This window comes from Paroedura picta, chromosome 2, assembly GCF_049243985.1.
Source record: "Paroedura picta isolate Pp20150507F chromosome 2, Ppicta_v3.0, whole genome shotgun sequence".
NCBI lineage: Eukaryota > Metazoa > Chordata > Lepidosauria > Squamata > Gekkonidae > Paroedura > Paroedura picta.
The window spans coordinates 75,070,595-75,084,645 of record NC_135370.1 but is presented as its reverse complement, the minus strand read 5'-3'; the positions used below and the strand labels follow the sequence as shown (position 1 = coordinate 75,084,645).

Sequence of the window (14,051 nt, the reverse complement as noted above, 5' to 3'; positions counted from 1 at the left end):
CCTCTTCCTAGGCAAAATAAAGCAGGAGTTTATTGTCTAACAAAATTTATTACAATACAGACTTTTGAAAGCCAAAGCAGCAGACTGAGGCTATTTCTCTGCTTCAGGTAAGGTCATTTCAGCTTCCCCCTCATGCACAGGAAGCAGGCATTCCAGAATGAGCAGAGAAACAGACACACCCATGCACACTTGGCACGGAAGTTGCAGAATTCTGCTTCCCTTGAGGCAGAATAATCATTATTTTTAAAGATGCAGTGTCAGGCACACAGAGCTCATGGTTGCTTCAGGGAAAGAAACAGAAGGATAATAAGCTCTCTTATTATTAAGAAGCTGGAAGGACTTGCAAGATAGGCCATCAACCTGGGCTTTGGGGGTTTAAACAATCATGGGCCCTAACTTTTGGCAATGTGTCCTCCAAGCGGCAGACTGCCACAAACCGGCATTCTCTGGCTTCTTGGTTCAATTAGAAAGCTCAGAAGATTGCCCTGGCTCACAGTGTGTTTCCTGCTAATGAACCCATTCCCCTGTCTTAAACAGGGCAGCTACAGGGTCTCCAAGTAGGGAGAGAGGGAGGTAACGGCCATTAAAGAGAACAGACCACCCGTAAGTACTTTGCGGCATCTTCCCCCCACCCCACCCCACCCCAAAAATGTGAATCTTAAAACATTACACGCAACACTTTGTATTTGGCACTTTATGTAACAGCATTATTAGAGAGAGATTTTCTCCATTACCTACTCTTTACAACCTTGGGTGTAGGTGTGAGGCCCCCCCTTAGCTGTACTTGCTCACCCGCTCTAGGCCATCCTGAGTGGGCTTGGCCCAGCCTCCTTGTTCACCTCAGAATGGGAAAGAAAGAGGATTCAAGCAACCAGGTGCTCCAAGTGAGCACATACTCGGTGTGCTCTCATTTGCTGGCCCTGGGCGCTTCCACCCAGTTTATCTTTTCCCATCTGGCTTGGAAGCCTGCCTTATATACCACTCGTGGCTCCAGGAAGGCAGGGCTCAGACCCACCACTTCCCAGATGGGATAAAAGGAGGGGAGATACCCACAGCAGGGGCTATCTGCTGTCCATCCTGGGCCTTGAAAGGTTTCTGGCCCAGCCTGCCACTCTGATCATCATCTTCCCCTTGCCCTGCCTGGCTGCCTGGACTTCAGCTTCCTCTCTAGCCGTGGGGGAGGCACTACCTGGTTGGGGTCTGCCCCTGCCTGGCCCTCCAGGTTGGCTGCTGTTCCTGGGTTCCCTGCTGCCTCCTTCTCTGAGCAAGGGCCCTCAGGGCACTGGACTGTTGGTGGCTTGCCCAGTGGGAGGGGAGCTAAGTCAAGGATGGGAGCGAGCCCTGGACAGTCAGCTAAGGCCCAAACTATAATTCATACAGTAGCAGCATCCTTTGGCAGTGCATTGCCCAAGGGATGTTATGTACCTTTGCCCTTCTTGTCTGCCTCCTGCAAGCCAGCCAAAGCACTGTGCTTCATTTCCTCCTCTAGGTCAGTCAGCCGCCTGTCCACTGCAGGCTTGCGACCCTTGATTCGGAGGCTGTACTGGCGGGCCAGCTGGTACACCTTGTTCTTCATCTTTTCTGTCAGCTCCGCTTCTGTCAGGTGGGCTAGCTGCATGAGTCGGGGGTGCAGCTGAGGGGGACACTGCTGTGGCTCAGAACTCCCCAGCTCTTGCATGAGTTTCCAGGGCACTCTCGAAAGGACAGCTCGCTCCACAGGAGACCTGTTCTCTGGGGAAGGCACAGCTGACTCCTCTGTTATCGCTCCAAGGTCTTCGTCCTCCAGGATGAGAAGTGGCTCGTGGAGGTCAAAGCCATTTTCCTGGCTTCTGAGCCGGTTTCGCAAGGAAGGGTCCTCATGCTGCCCATTCGCCAGGCCTGCCCTGCCTCCCTCTCCAGCCTTTCCATTCCACAACTGTCTTCCGGACTTTTCCATATCCTCCCAGATCTTTATCATCTCAGCAGGTGGCCTGAATTCTGCTTCACTGACAGGCTGAGGGCTCTCCTCGTGGCCTGGCTCAGAGCAGGCAGCAGGGGGGGCAGCAACGAGCCGGTTGGAGAGAACCCAGGCTGCCGTCCGACAGGCTCCGCCGCCAACAGTGGAGGCTCCCGGCCTCGTCCTCCCTTCCTGCTCAGGTTCTGGCTGGGGGAGGCTGTTGATCCTGAAGACAGAGTTCCTCACCAGCCCTTTGGGAATGTAGGACAGGCTCTCCCTCCGCCTGACGCTGAAGCCTGCATCTTGATGCTCTGCATAATCGTAGTAGCTCTTGATCTTATCCAACAGCAGCCGGTCCTGCTGAGACAGCATGGACTCCTTCCGCCGACAGAAAGTGCGATCCGTTTCAACTGCGCCTGGCGAGCGGGGATCGTCACAGGCACTGCTGGGCTCGGCTGGGGGCTCCTGTGGCAGGATGCAGTTCTGGGAGTCAGCAATGCTGCTGCTGTGGCCAGCAGCCTTCTCACTGCCCTCCAGGCTTAGGATGCTGCCACTCCGACTGGCCTGCCTGGGAGTCAGGTAGCCTTTGCCCTCCTCTACAGCCAGGCTGCTTCGACGAGAGAGGCTACTAGTAAAGCGCTCAGCAATAATACTAGCCTGATCCAGCACAGAGAGAGGAAGGATGCTTCTGGATGGGGGCACACTGCCATCCTCCTCCTCCTCTTCCTCCTCCTCACTACTAAGTGGCTTTTCTGCATTTTCAGCAGGTTCCAGACCATTGGAAGGCTGATGCAGGACTCCCTGCTGCTCTGGCCACACAGGCTCTGGAGGACTTGTTGACTCAGGGTCCGAAGGAGTCTCTTCTGAGCATTCTTGCTTACCGGAGGAACCCGCTGCTACCCCGTCAAGCTCCACGGCTGATTGAGCCTGCGAAAGACACATGAAACAGAGTGAGTGAGAAAACAGGAGGGTTTCCTTTCTCCATTATGCACGCCAAAACAGAGGCCTGGCAAATTCCAGATGGGGGTTTAGAAAAAGCAAGCGCTTCCTGCTCAATTGCAGCCCATCACTACATCTCAATGGAGCTGAAATTTAAAGTCCAGGCTCTAGATCTGCCCCTATGTTGACTCAGCAGTTGTTTTTGTCTGGAAGTAAACAGGATACTGTAGCCAATATGGGAACTTTAGACCAGCGGTCCCCAACCTTTTTCCGGTTGAGGACCGCCTCCGGGGGTGGGGGAAAGCTGCTGGCCCGGGCGCCGCGCATGCACGTTTTCACCAGCAGGTGGCGCTAACGCGCATGCACACAGAGTAGCCGTGCATGCATGTTTTCGCCAGCAGGGGGCACTAACATGCATGCGCGGCAGCTCCGCACATGCGTGTTTGCGTCTGCTGGCGTGCCGGAGGCCGCGCCTGCCTCTTCCCCCCCCCACACACACAGCAAGAAGCTAGCCGGGCCGCTTCGCTTGGGACCTGGCGAGGTTCTCGCTGCAGGGGGGGAGGTGAGGCAGGCTGGAGGCCTGGTACTGAGTCCTGTACCGGGCCGCAGACTGGGGGTTGACGACCCCTGCTTTAGACCACAGAAACAGAATGGCCTAGAAGTTTGAAGAGCCACTACTTCAAAGGGAACAGCAAAGATACTCCCTGTCTCAAACTGGCAAGAGGGGTAGTACCATTCTGCCTGGCAGCACAGGGGGCAACATGACTGTCAAGGAGAGCCTCACCTCGAGGACTGAGGAAGTACCCTCCACAATCCGGGCTTTCTCGTTGCTTCCTGGAGACTGGCACTGTTTGTGCCTTTCTCGTTCCTTGCGGCCCTTGCTCTGAACCAAAAAAAAATACAGTTTAGAAGATTGAGCACTTCTTGGGAAAGGAGCCGCTGTCTTATCGGAAGCCAGAACAAGAGCAACTGGACACCCATAGCCATTGCTATCTACCATTTCCAAAACACCTTACAACCCCTTTTTCGTTCCATTGTGAATCAAGTCATTAGCATTAGTACCAAGACATTTTACAGACGAAGGCAGAGATTGCAGCTTGTCCCAACTACCTAATTTCATTCCTGGATGAAGAAGCATTCCTGTGCAGGTTTGGATTGATTACTCTAGCCCCTGGACCAAACCACCTCTTACACAGTGATGCTCACTAGTCTGGGGGCTTTAAAGGCAAATCAGACACGTCTGCCACTGGCTATTAGCCATGAAGACTGAATGACACTTCTGCGTTCAAAGGCAGTATATACCCCTCGGAATGTTAGCACTGGCGTCAATCCCAGGGAGCGGTTTCTCAGTGGAACAAGGCTTCCTCGGGAGGTGGTGGGTTCTCCATCTTTGGAAATTTTTAAACAGAGGCTAGATAGCCATCTGATGGAGAGGCTGATCCTGTGACGGTTCAAGTGGGTTGGTAGGTTACAGTGGATGAGCGATAGGGTTGTTAGTGTCCTGCATAGTACAGGGGGTTGGACTAGATGACCCAGGAGGTCCCTTCCAACTCTGTTATTCTATGATTCTATCAAGTCTTGGCTTCCATGGCCTCCTTGCAGCAGGCCTCCCAGGGGCATCTGATGGCCTCCATGTGAAACAAAAGACTGGACTGGATTGACCATTTGTGTGATCTGCAGACTAGGAGCTTATGGTGCCTAACTCCACATGGTTGGTGCACTGCAAATGGCAAAGGGAGGCAAATGTTGACAGCTTTGGTTTGCTTGCAGCACACTTGGCAGCTTGCCAGACTTGACTGCCCGGTCTGGATCATTGCCCTGCAACACATAGAAGTGAGCAGCTGAATGGTTAGCCTTGATAGTGGGCAGCCTTGTTAAGTTATCTGCAGGTTGCATTGGGCACCCTCATAAGGTGAGAAGACAGATGCAGTGAGCCTCAGCAGTGAGATGGCTATAGAGTACACATACTGCTCTCTGGGCACGTGTACAGCCTTGTCACCCTGATCATGCCCAAGGTGAACTCACTAGCAAAACACTTAAGTTTGCACAGTAATGACTGGCCAGCCTTTGCATCAGCCACCAAGTCTTTTTCTGCAGATGAACTCCAGTGCTTATACACTGTTTTAACCCCCTCCGCCCCCCGAACATTGTTTCAAGGGGCCAGGCTAGTGACTGATCATTCAGGATTCAGTCAGTGGGAGGCTGGTTTGTCATTACAACAACCGAAGCTAGGAGCGTGGGGAGCAGAGCTTTCGTGTGCAGGCACACTTCCTCAGACATGATGTCCGCAGGTAGGTCTGCTTGCATCTTCACCACCGGATTCAACAAGGGTCCCATACTCTAGACATCAGGAGTTGGAAAAGAATATCAGCTTCATCTTATTTTCAAACTTGGTAATATGGACCTTTCCTAGCAAACAGTAAAGCTGCAGAAAAAATATGGGGACAAGAAGTCTGTTTTCTTTTTAATACTCCACTTTTCACGACCAAAAGGAGTCTCAAAGCAGCTTACAATTGCCTACCCTTCCTCTCCCCACAACAGACACCTGTGAGGTAGGTGGGGCTTAGAAAGCTCTGAGAGAATTGACTGGCTCAAGGTCACCCAGCTGGCTGCATGTGGAGCAGTGGGGAATCAAACTCCATTCTCCAGGTTAGAGGCTACCAGTCTTAACCACGACACCACGCTGGCTCTCGCAGAGACAAAGGTGGTCAGAATCAACCCGCCTCTTCGGTTAACAAACCATAAATCTTGTTAGCCAGAGTGGGAGAGTGCAAAGCATGACTTGAAGGGTTAAATAGCGAGCTTTGAAGTTGCCTGTAAGTGTTCCCATTTCGTCGCCAAACGTGGTTAACTGGGCACCAGTAGAGAAGTCAGCCAAGGGGAACGGAGAGGAGGTGAGAGCCATGCATCAAGCCAGCATGCATCAGGGGGAGAGGAGAGAGATGAACAGGCACCTCACCGTGCTGCCCCAGGAGAAAAGCAAAGCGTTGGCCCGATAGTGCCAGCAATGGAGGACTGCCATCAAGGAGCTTGCAAAGTCTGCCACCTGTTCCGTTCCTACCAGCCTCTCCTCCTCCTCCTCTTCTTCCTCCTCCTCCTCCTCCTCCGCTTCGTCCTCTTCCTCTGGCCCCATCTCCTTCTCGCTGCCATCACTTTCAGCCAACTCTTCCAGACATTCCTGGGGAAAGGTCTGCTGCTGCTCCTCCTCCTCCTGCTGGGGCAAGCTGTTGGAGGGCTGTGGGGGCTCCCCAAACTCGAGGAGAGCTCCATCACTACCTGCATGCTAGTTGAAGTGGGGCAAGCAAGAACTCCCTTTAGCAAGGGCATAGTGCTGAAAGGCCAGCGGAGACATCCTTTGGAGCCACCTCCACACATCCCTGGTGTGCCTCACCTAGAGGTGCCTCATATCCACAAGGAGTACTCACTTACCTCTCACTCTTGTGGAGGCAACAACTGTGGGCAGCAAGAATTCATTGCAGAGGACATTTTCTTAGGCACCCAACAGCCCACCCAAGGTCACTGAACACCTTGAACCATTTTAAAGACCCACTACCTGTCCCTCCCATGTCCCCCCCCTTCTGCCGTTTCTTGATCTTACCTTTAGCCCTATTGCCACATTTGCAGCACATGGAAAGAGAAGAGGGGTGGGGAGAAAGGCAGTTCTAAGCAGTGGGAGGGGCTTAAGCTAGTTTCAGCTTATTCCCTGGTTAGTCCCAGCTCCTGGGAGCTGTTTCAGATATACTCTGTATTGTTGGAAAATGCAAGCTCTGCAGTGTGAAAGACTGAGTAGAATATACAAAGTATCCTGCAGGGGGCATCAGCAGAGATGTGTATTTAGCATGGCTGGAACAGGAACTTCCTGATGGTTTTCAAATTAATGCCTCCAGTGTTTTGATTGGCTCAACAAATGTTTTCTTGCTTGTTTGAGCACACTTCCTCTCCACTTGCCTCCGGAACAGTTGTTGAGCAGAAGAATGACTACAGGCAACAGTCAGTTAAACTGTAGGCCTCCATCTCTCTCTTTCTGTACATAGTTGGCTCTCTGCTCTCTCTGCATATTCAAACTCTACCGAGAAATATAACTAGAAGGGACTGCCATCAAGCTGAGCCCTTTGCTCTTCAAGCATGTCATTATATTCTGCTTCAAGGGGTGCACTGATACCCCCCATCCCCAAAAAGGCAAAGGGTGAGCTCTAAATCAACAGAATGCATAAGGAACTATTTGAGACTCTTCAACAGGGAGAAAGTTCTTGTTTGATCTTTCAACATCAAACCTGCCCAGGCCTCCTGACAAAGACCCGTTCTATGCTCACAGTAGCTATTTGGAATGAATCTGAAACAGGTGGGGCAGGGGCAAATTCACTCACTCACCTTTGTTGCTCATCTGCTTGAGGATTTGTTTCGTTGGCTCTGCAAAAACAACAACAACAAAGCTTGAAAAATCAGTCCCTGAAATGCAGTTACTGGTTCAGAGCCCAGAAGTGGCCAGACTGTCCCAGAAGTAACCCAGCACCAGCCTCAGCCCATCCAGAAGCAAACACCTTGAAGCGTCCAAGTGCAGAGCAGAAGCGTGCCAGCCTCCACTAGTCTGGGGAGAAAAGACCTCTCAGATTCCCCACTCCCATCATGCAGCAGCCCTGGGGCAAGCCATCAACATCAAAGGAACTGACAGGCCAACTGCATTTCCATGGACAAGGCTGTGTGTGTTGTCGTCCCCTTCCGCCACAAATATTATTCCAATTCAGCATAAAGCAATGAGAAGAACAGATTGTGCCTATTTAGCAAGGGTAGTGGCATAGTTTCTTATTTTGCTTTAAAAATTCATGTTTTGAAAAGAATTTGGAATTTTTCTGGCAAGAACCATGGCAGGGTGCGTATGTAAAAACTGGGAATGGCTGTGATGGCAAATAGCCATCTCAGAGGAAACCAAGAACTTTCGACCACTCGGAGACCCGTTTTTACTCCTGAGGATTCCTGAGACTTTGTTCAGCCGTGCCGGTATCTTCTCAAGCATCTCAAAAGCCACATAGACAAGAAAATAGATTTCTTTTTTTTAAAAAAAGAGCCAGGATTCTCATGGTGCCAGTTTTGTGTAAACACATGGAGTATACACAGCCTTGTCTCTTAAGATTTTAGGAGCCAGCATCACCCATCTAGATAGTTGGGGATTGAGAAACTTTTTCAGCCATCCCCTTGCCCTAGAGACAAAGCATTCCCACATAATTCACTACAGAGAAAGCTGCAGCCCAGGTATCTCTGGACAGAATCCCTCCCATTTGCTCCCAGGCCCTGACATCGTATTGTAGAAAAACTTAGTGCTACATGCTGAATTAAAGGAGCCCGCACCAGATTTTCGGCGGCCATTACGCTGTGAAGCAGAGCTGTGAAGTCCGTCTAGGAGCTGCTCAGCACTGTTTCTGCCATGGAAAGGTTCTACAGATGGGACATAAGACAGCTGTTAGAGCCAGTGCTGCTTTTGGGGGGAATGTTCCATGAGGCCTCCCTTGCTGAAGAGGTTCTCTAGGGCAGGTTTAGGTGACATTCTATCATCCTCTTTCTCAAAGAACAAGGGGAACTAAATGATCATGAGATCCCTTATAACACTGGGCCCTTCCCCCCTTTGAGTTTCAATACATTTGCTGTTGTGAATGGTCTGTCGCAAGAGAAACATATGTCAGTTTTCAAGTATCTCCTCAATAAAAGCAGATTCTCTCAGCACCTGTGGATAATCCAGATCATTCAGAAAGAAGGAAGGAGATTGCAGCTCCCCCACACCCCGATCTGCTAGTGAATTACCTTTATCTGATTGCATAAATATAGGTTTAAGGTGAACTGTTCTCCCTTGGCACAACAACCAAAGATTAAAACATAATGAAAACACCTTTAGCATATTTCTACCTTTCACAAAACAATACAATGAATTGGCTTCATGGGTAAATGGTTGCTCGTTGTCTCCACCTTTCCCAAAGACAACCCATCAAGTCAACATGTGCCATCAGCCCATGTTCAACTCTTACATGTTGGCACATAATAGCTTGGGAATTCCTCTATGTCTACTGTGTTTAATTTTCCTAGGTTTCTGAAGAAAGAACTAACATGGTCTAAATCGCTACCCCTCAGTTGTATTGCAAGAAATTTAGACACCAGGTTTGTAATAATTATGGCAACTGTTGTCAACAAGGACATTCTTTGTTAAGGCAAAAAGCTGAGGAAAGTCAAGAGAAATTCAAACTTCATTTGTGAAGACTTGTTTATACAAATTACAGTGTACGTAATCCAGTTAAATGGAACCAGCCTGCTCTATCTTGCACAGGCTTGCCTGGCCCTGACAAAAGAAGGCTGTTTTTGCACGACAGGCTCAAGAGTAATCCGCTGGGGTCAGTAGGAAAGACCACTGGCTCAGGCTAGATTCACGACTCAGCTCCAAGGTTCCCTATGCAAGGAGACCCATGCAGAGTCTGGTCTAGGAAAGACTTCTGTCCTGAGGATGTGAAAAGATGCCTCAAACCAGAATGGACAGGAGCTGAGAGAGCGCTGAACAAAGTATAAGTCTACTGCTTTATTTCAGATGTATGCTAGTCTAGTGGTCCCCAACCACCGGGCCGTGGCCCAGTGCTGGGCCGTGAAGGCCCTGGCACCGGGCCGCGGCTCCCTCTCCCCACCCCCCCCCACAGTAAAAAACTTCCCAGACCGCAAGCTTGCGGCCCGGGAAGCTTCTTACTGTGGGAGGGGGGAGAAGGAATCAGGGCTGTGCATGCGCATATGCGCCATGCACGACTGAAATCGTGCATGCACGGCACTTTTGGGCATGGGCGCATGAGCGAAAGTGCCGCGAATGTGCGATTTCGGCCGCGCATGGCGCATGTGCGGCAGGGCAACCGCCCTCCCTGCTGCCGCCAGTTCCCAGCCTCAAAAAGGTTGGGGACCACTGTGCTAGTCTACTGAATTTGAACTTGGTCCATATTTCATAGAGGAAGTGAAGGGAAATGTTTGTAAAGTCAAAAGAAGGTGTCTCCAGACCACTTTCAGATTTCAGTAATCACCAGCAAGATGGCTCTGCAAAGCTGACAAGCAGGGCAAACCAATGATTTTTCAGCTTCATCAATAATGGAAATCCTGTAACTAGCCAGGTAAGTCCCACGCACAGAAATGTTTATTTTCCTTATGGTTTGAGGTAGCTTACAAATTTCCAGAGAAAGCCAAAATATGACTGCCATTAGTGTTTTATCTCAGTCACCACCTCACTTCACAGAACTCTCTCTCAGCATTGACTCTTCTCCAGTCACTGTCTTCCATAGATGCTGGGCTTAGGTGCCACCATATTTGTTCCAGGGAACAACAACAGCAAAAGAAAGACCCTTAAGTTAACATTTGTTAACAGTAACCTTTCACAGATATTGAAATATACCAGCTCCTGCACTACTTTGTCTTGGGAGACCCAAGAGAATGGAAGTATTTTGAATTACAGTGTTTGTTCACTTAGCCCACACGTGTCGTTCTAAACCCCAATAAGAAACAGACAGGGAACACTAACAGCGGAACGCTTGTACACGTACTGAAGGCAATGATTTTCCACTTCTCCGATCCCTGGGCACCAAATGTCTTCTAGAGCAGTGGTCCCCAACCTTTTTATCACCGGGGACCACTCAACACCTTTTACTGAGGCCCGGTAGGGGGGAGTAGTTTACTCCTCTACTCTCAACCACTGCCCTAATGCTCTCTGATTGCTATGGTAATATTTAAACATCCCTTCAAAATAAGATACAGACACGCCACAACAATGAAGTGTGTTGTAAAGGGCCGGGGGGGGGGGAGAGAAGGCCTCCTTCGGGGCCCACCTCCAATTAGTCGAAGGACCACATGTGGTCCGCAGCCCACAGGTTGGGGATCGCTATTCTAGAGCTTGCCAAACTGAACAGCTCTGTCTTGCATAAATCAAATGGTTAAGCTTCTGAATGGCAAGGTTTTGCTGGCCACACCAGCAAACACCAATAGCACTACTGAAATAGCTGTAATGTCATCGGAACACGCTTTCAAGTTCTTTCCTGACCTCTTCTTTTTCTTAAGCCCAGAATTTTCCTCTTTTCCAAATAACTGTAATGACAGCGGTCACATCTATTCCTGACTCATCTGGCTCTGATGCAGAAGTAACAGAAGTTCACCGAGACCCACCAGGCTGTCCTGCATAAACAAAACTATGTCTTCTCGGCATGTGCATGTTGTGGGTCAGAGGTCACTGGGGCTTGGCAAAGGAGATGCTTGAGCACCCGTCAGCAAGAGTGAGCAATATAAATGTTTAACAACTTCATCCATAATGAAGACAGGCCACTGAACAAGAAGAGGAGCTGTTTTTTGTGCCCCACTTTTTACTATGTAAAGGAGTCTCAAAGTGGCTTACAATCACCTACCCTTCTTCCTCACAGGTGACATCCTAGGAGGTAGGTGGAGCTGAGAGAGCTTTGAGACAACTGTGACTAGCCCAAGGTCAACCAGCTGACAGCAGGCAGAGGAGGAGTGGGGAATTAAACCCGGATCTCCAGATTAGAGGCCGCTGCTCTTAACCATTACACCAAGCTGCCTCTACACAAGCCATTCATGAAAATATAGATACTAACAAACTTCCAGCAGATATTTGCAGGCCCCAGTATCTTCCAAAGAAGTGCTGATCAACACACAGCTGTCCACAGGATGTTATCACGAGAGCAGGTTCCATCTCACAGCACTGCCTTGATGGGTATATCCCGACTCCCACCCTGCTTACCTGACTGCCGACGTCCCTGCCGGGCTTGCTGCGGAATTTCTTCTGTCTGTTGGTATGACCAGGCTTTCTTCAGACGCTCTGGACTGTATTTGTAACGATGTGGATCTAAAAGGAGGAGGAGGAGGTTCATGAAAAGCTGATAATTGGTTCCACTTGGCACGACCAGGTCATAACTTTCAGCTAATACTATCTCACTCGCTGTTGCCAACCCCTCAGCATGAATCCAGCCACCAAAGCATGAAAGTTTTCCTGCATTCCTCTCCGCTCCTGCAGCCCCTTCTGATCCCTGGGAAGATCATTCCTTGGGTTGCATGCAAAGAACAGCCATTACAGTTGTCAGTGGGATGGATTGAGGATGGACCAGCAGATGAAATTAACCCCTCCCCTGAATGGAGCAGCACTTGAAGGAGAGGAGAGTAATTGCACCTCTTGTCTTTCCTCATACCTGCAGCTGTAACACACAGAGCTGCATAGGTCCCAAGACCCTGGGAATGATCCTCCTGAAGGCTGAAAGAAACTTCAGGAACAGAAAGGAAATGTGGGAACACTCTGCCTCAACCTGACCAGAGCGTTTTTGGTCCTGGCCCCAACCCTGGGAGAGCTAAGGGCCCTGATGGAGCTGTCAAAGTTCTGTGGGGCCTGTAAAATGGAGCTCTTCCACCAGGTCTTCAGTTGAGGCCAGGATTAAGATCTAGCCCCCTCCCCCAAGCTTCACAGTACCATCTAGCAATGTCCTTTGGGGGTTGGTTGTGGGTAGAGGGAAGTTTTTAGCTATTTTGTTTGCTGGGGATATGTGGTTTTTATGGGATAAGGATTTTATTGGGTTTTCATATATGATGTTACCCTCCTCAAGTCATTTGAGGCACATTAAAAACTGGAGAGAGAGAGAGAGATCTGTCTGTCTGCCTACTCCATGGCTGCCCCCAAATTAAACACACTTACTGTTGAGCAGCTGGAGAACAGCCTAGGACTTGCCGCTGCAGTAGTGGTTGCTGCAGTGGAGAAGAACCTAGTGGGTCCAGCCATGGCAGCAGAGCCTTAAAGCTACTGGTAGGCGCAGCCGTCATGACAGAGTTGGCAGCTGCTCCAGACTCAGAAGCAGTAGAGCCCAGCAGCCACTCTGAGCCTGGCTGTGGTGGAGCCCAGAACCTGCTCCAAGGCTGGCCACAGCTCCCAGGCATCACCATTACCACTGTAGCTGAGCTCCAGGGAAATCATGGTGGACAATGATGGGGGGGGGGAGTGGGATTCACCCTCCCCAAGAGTTTTGCAGGGGCCCCACTTGTTTTTGCTAAAACTGATATTATACTGTTCTTGTAAGCTGCCTTGATGATTTAAACTCAACAAGAGGGCTAGAAATATATATTTAAAATAAACCAATAGGCTGATGTGTATATTTTAAAAGGACACAGGGATTGGGATCATTCACCTGGAATGCTGCACCCCTCCTTCATCTCATTCTGCCACTGTGTGAATTCCCAAAGACAGATACGCAAACATGACCCTCCGCGGCAGACAGAGCATTACTAGACTTGAAGTGGAACGTTCAGGCCTATCTATTAGCATGGTGGGCTGCTGACAGAACAGACAGGAGGAAGGAGGCAAAAAAAAAAAAACTTTTGCAACAGAGGGGAAACTTACAGTAGGAATCCATTTCCAAGATGGCTTCTTTGGCCTGGGGGAAGAAAGTGATTATCACTCAATAGAAGCCAAAAGAAACAGAAGAGGAGTTCCATTGCCCTTTCCCTGTCCAAGGAGAACAGAGAGATTAGAAAGACAACTGAGGAGATGTTCCCCTCAGCAGTACTTTCTCTGTATGCTAAGGAATCCAAATTCCTCTTTGACTGTAATATTTGTCCATCCATGTTTCAACTGGTTAAAACAGCCAGATTACAAAAAAAAAAAACCACACACACCCACGTTATGACAGTTCTAAGGTCCACAACATGAGAATCTAGATGAATTTTGGAGGACAATATAGGATAGTCAGAACAAGAAATAGACTGCGTACTCCCCCAACCCCACTCTGGAGCCCCAAATCTTGTCCAATGTAAGACTTAGAATATGACAGGAAACGCTATGAAGTTCCTTGCAATCAATTATAGACATACACTGAGAAAGAGGGAAGGGGAAGGGGGTACCACTCACTTTCTGAGGGATGATGGCATGGTGATTTTCCAGAATCAGACGTTTGATGTGGTGAGTCCAAACCCGCTTGTCCTCCCCTGATTTTGCCTGATAACAAAAATATATGAGTGACAGGATAAACTCACCGCAAGCTTGGTGAGTCCCACTATGCCATGTTGACTTCGCTCCCCACATACATCATAGCCTTTCCCCAAACTTGCTTGTTACCACCCTTCCTGCTCCATTACAACCCAGGACATGCTCTATGACTTCTACATAGCATTCTTA

At 49.6% G+C, this 14,051-nt stretch overlaps 1 protein-coding gene across 1 annotated transcript in view; it reads right to left on the bottom strand.

Moving 5' to 3' along the window:
- The window catches only part of PLEKHG3 (pleckstrin homology and RhoGEF domain containing G3), a 61,606-nt gene that overhangs the window by 1,843 nt on the left and 45,712 nt on the right, over positions 1-14,051 (bottom strand). Inside the window, exons 11-19 of the mRNA XM_077319042.1 lie at positions 13,785-13,871; positions 13,278-13,311; positions 11,637-11,741; positions 8,222-8,308; positions 7,247-7,285; positions 6,429-6,481; positions 5,835-6,158; positions 3,660-3,758; positions 1,426-2,863 (exon numbers count right to left, since the gene is read on the bottom strand). Of these exons, the coding sequence (XP_077175157.1) occupies positions 1,426-2,863; positions 3,660-3,758; positions 5,835-6,158; positions 6,429-6,481; positions 7,247-7,285; positions 8,222-8,308; positions 11,637-11,741; positions 13,278-13,311; positions 13,785-13,871 (2,266 nt within the window). The remainder of the gene's footprint in view (positions 1-1,425; positions 2,864-3,659; positions 3,759-5,834; positions 6,159-6,428; positions 6,482-7,246; positions 7,286-8,221; positions 8,309-11,636; positions 11,742-13,277; positions 13,312-13,784; positions 13,872-14,051) is intronic.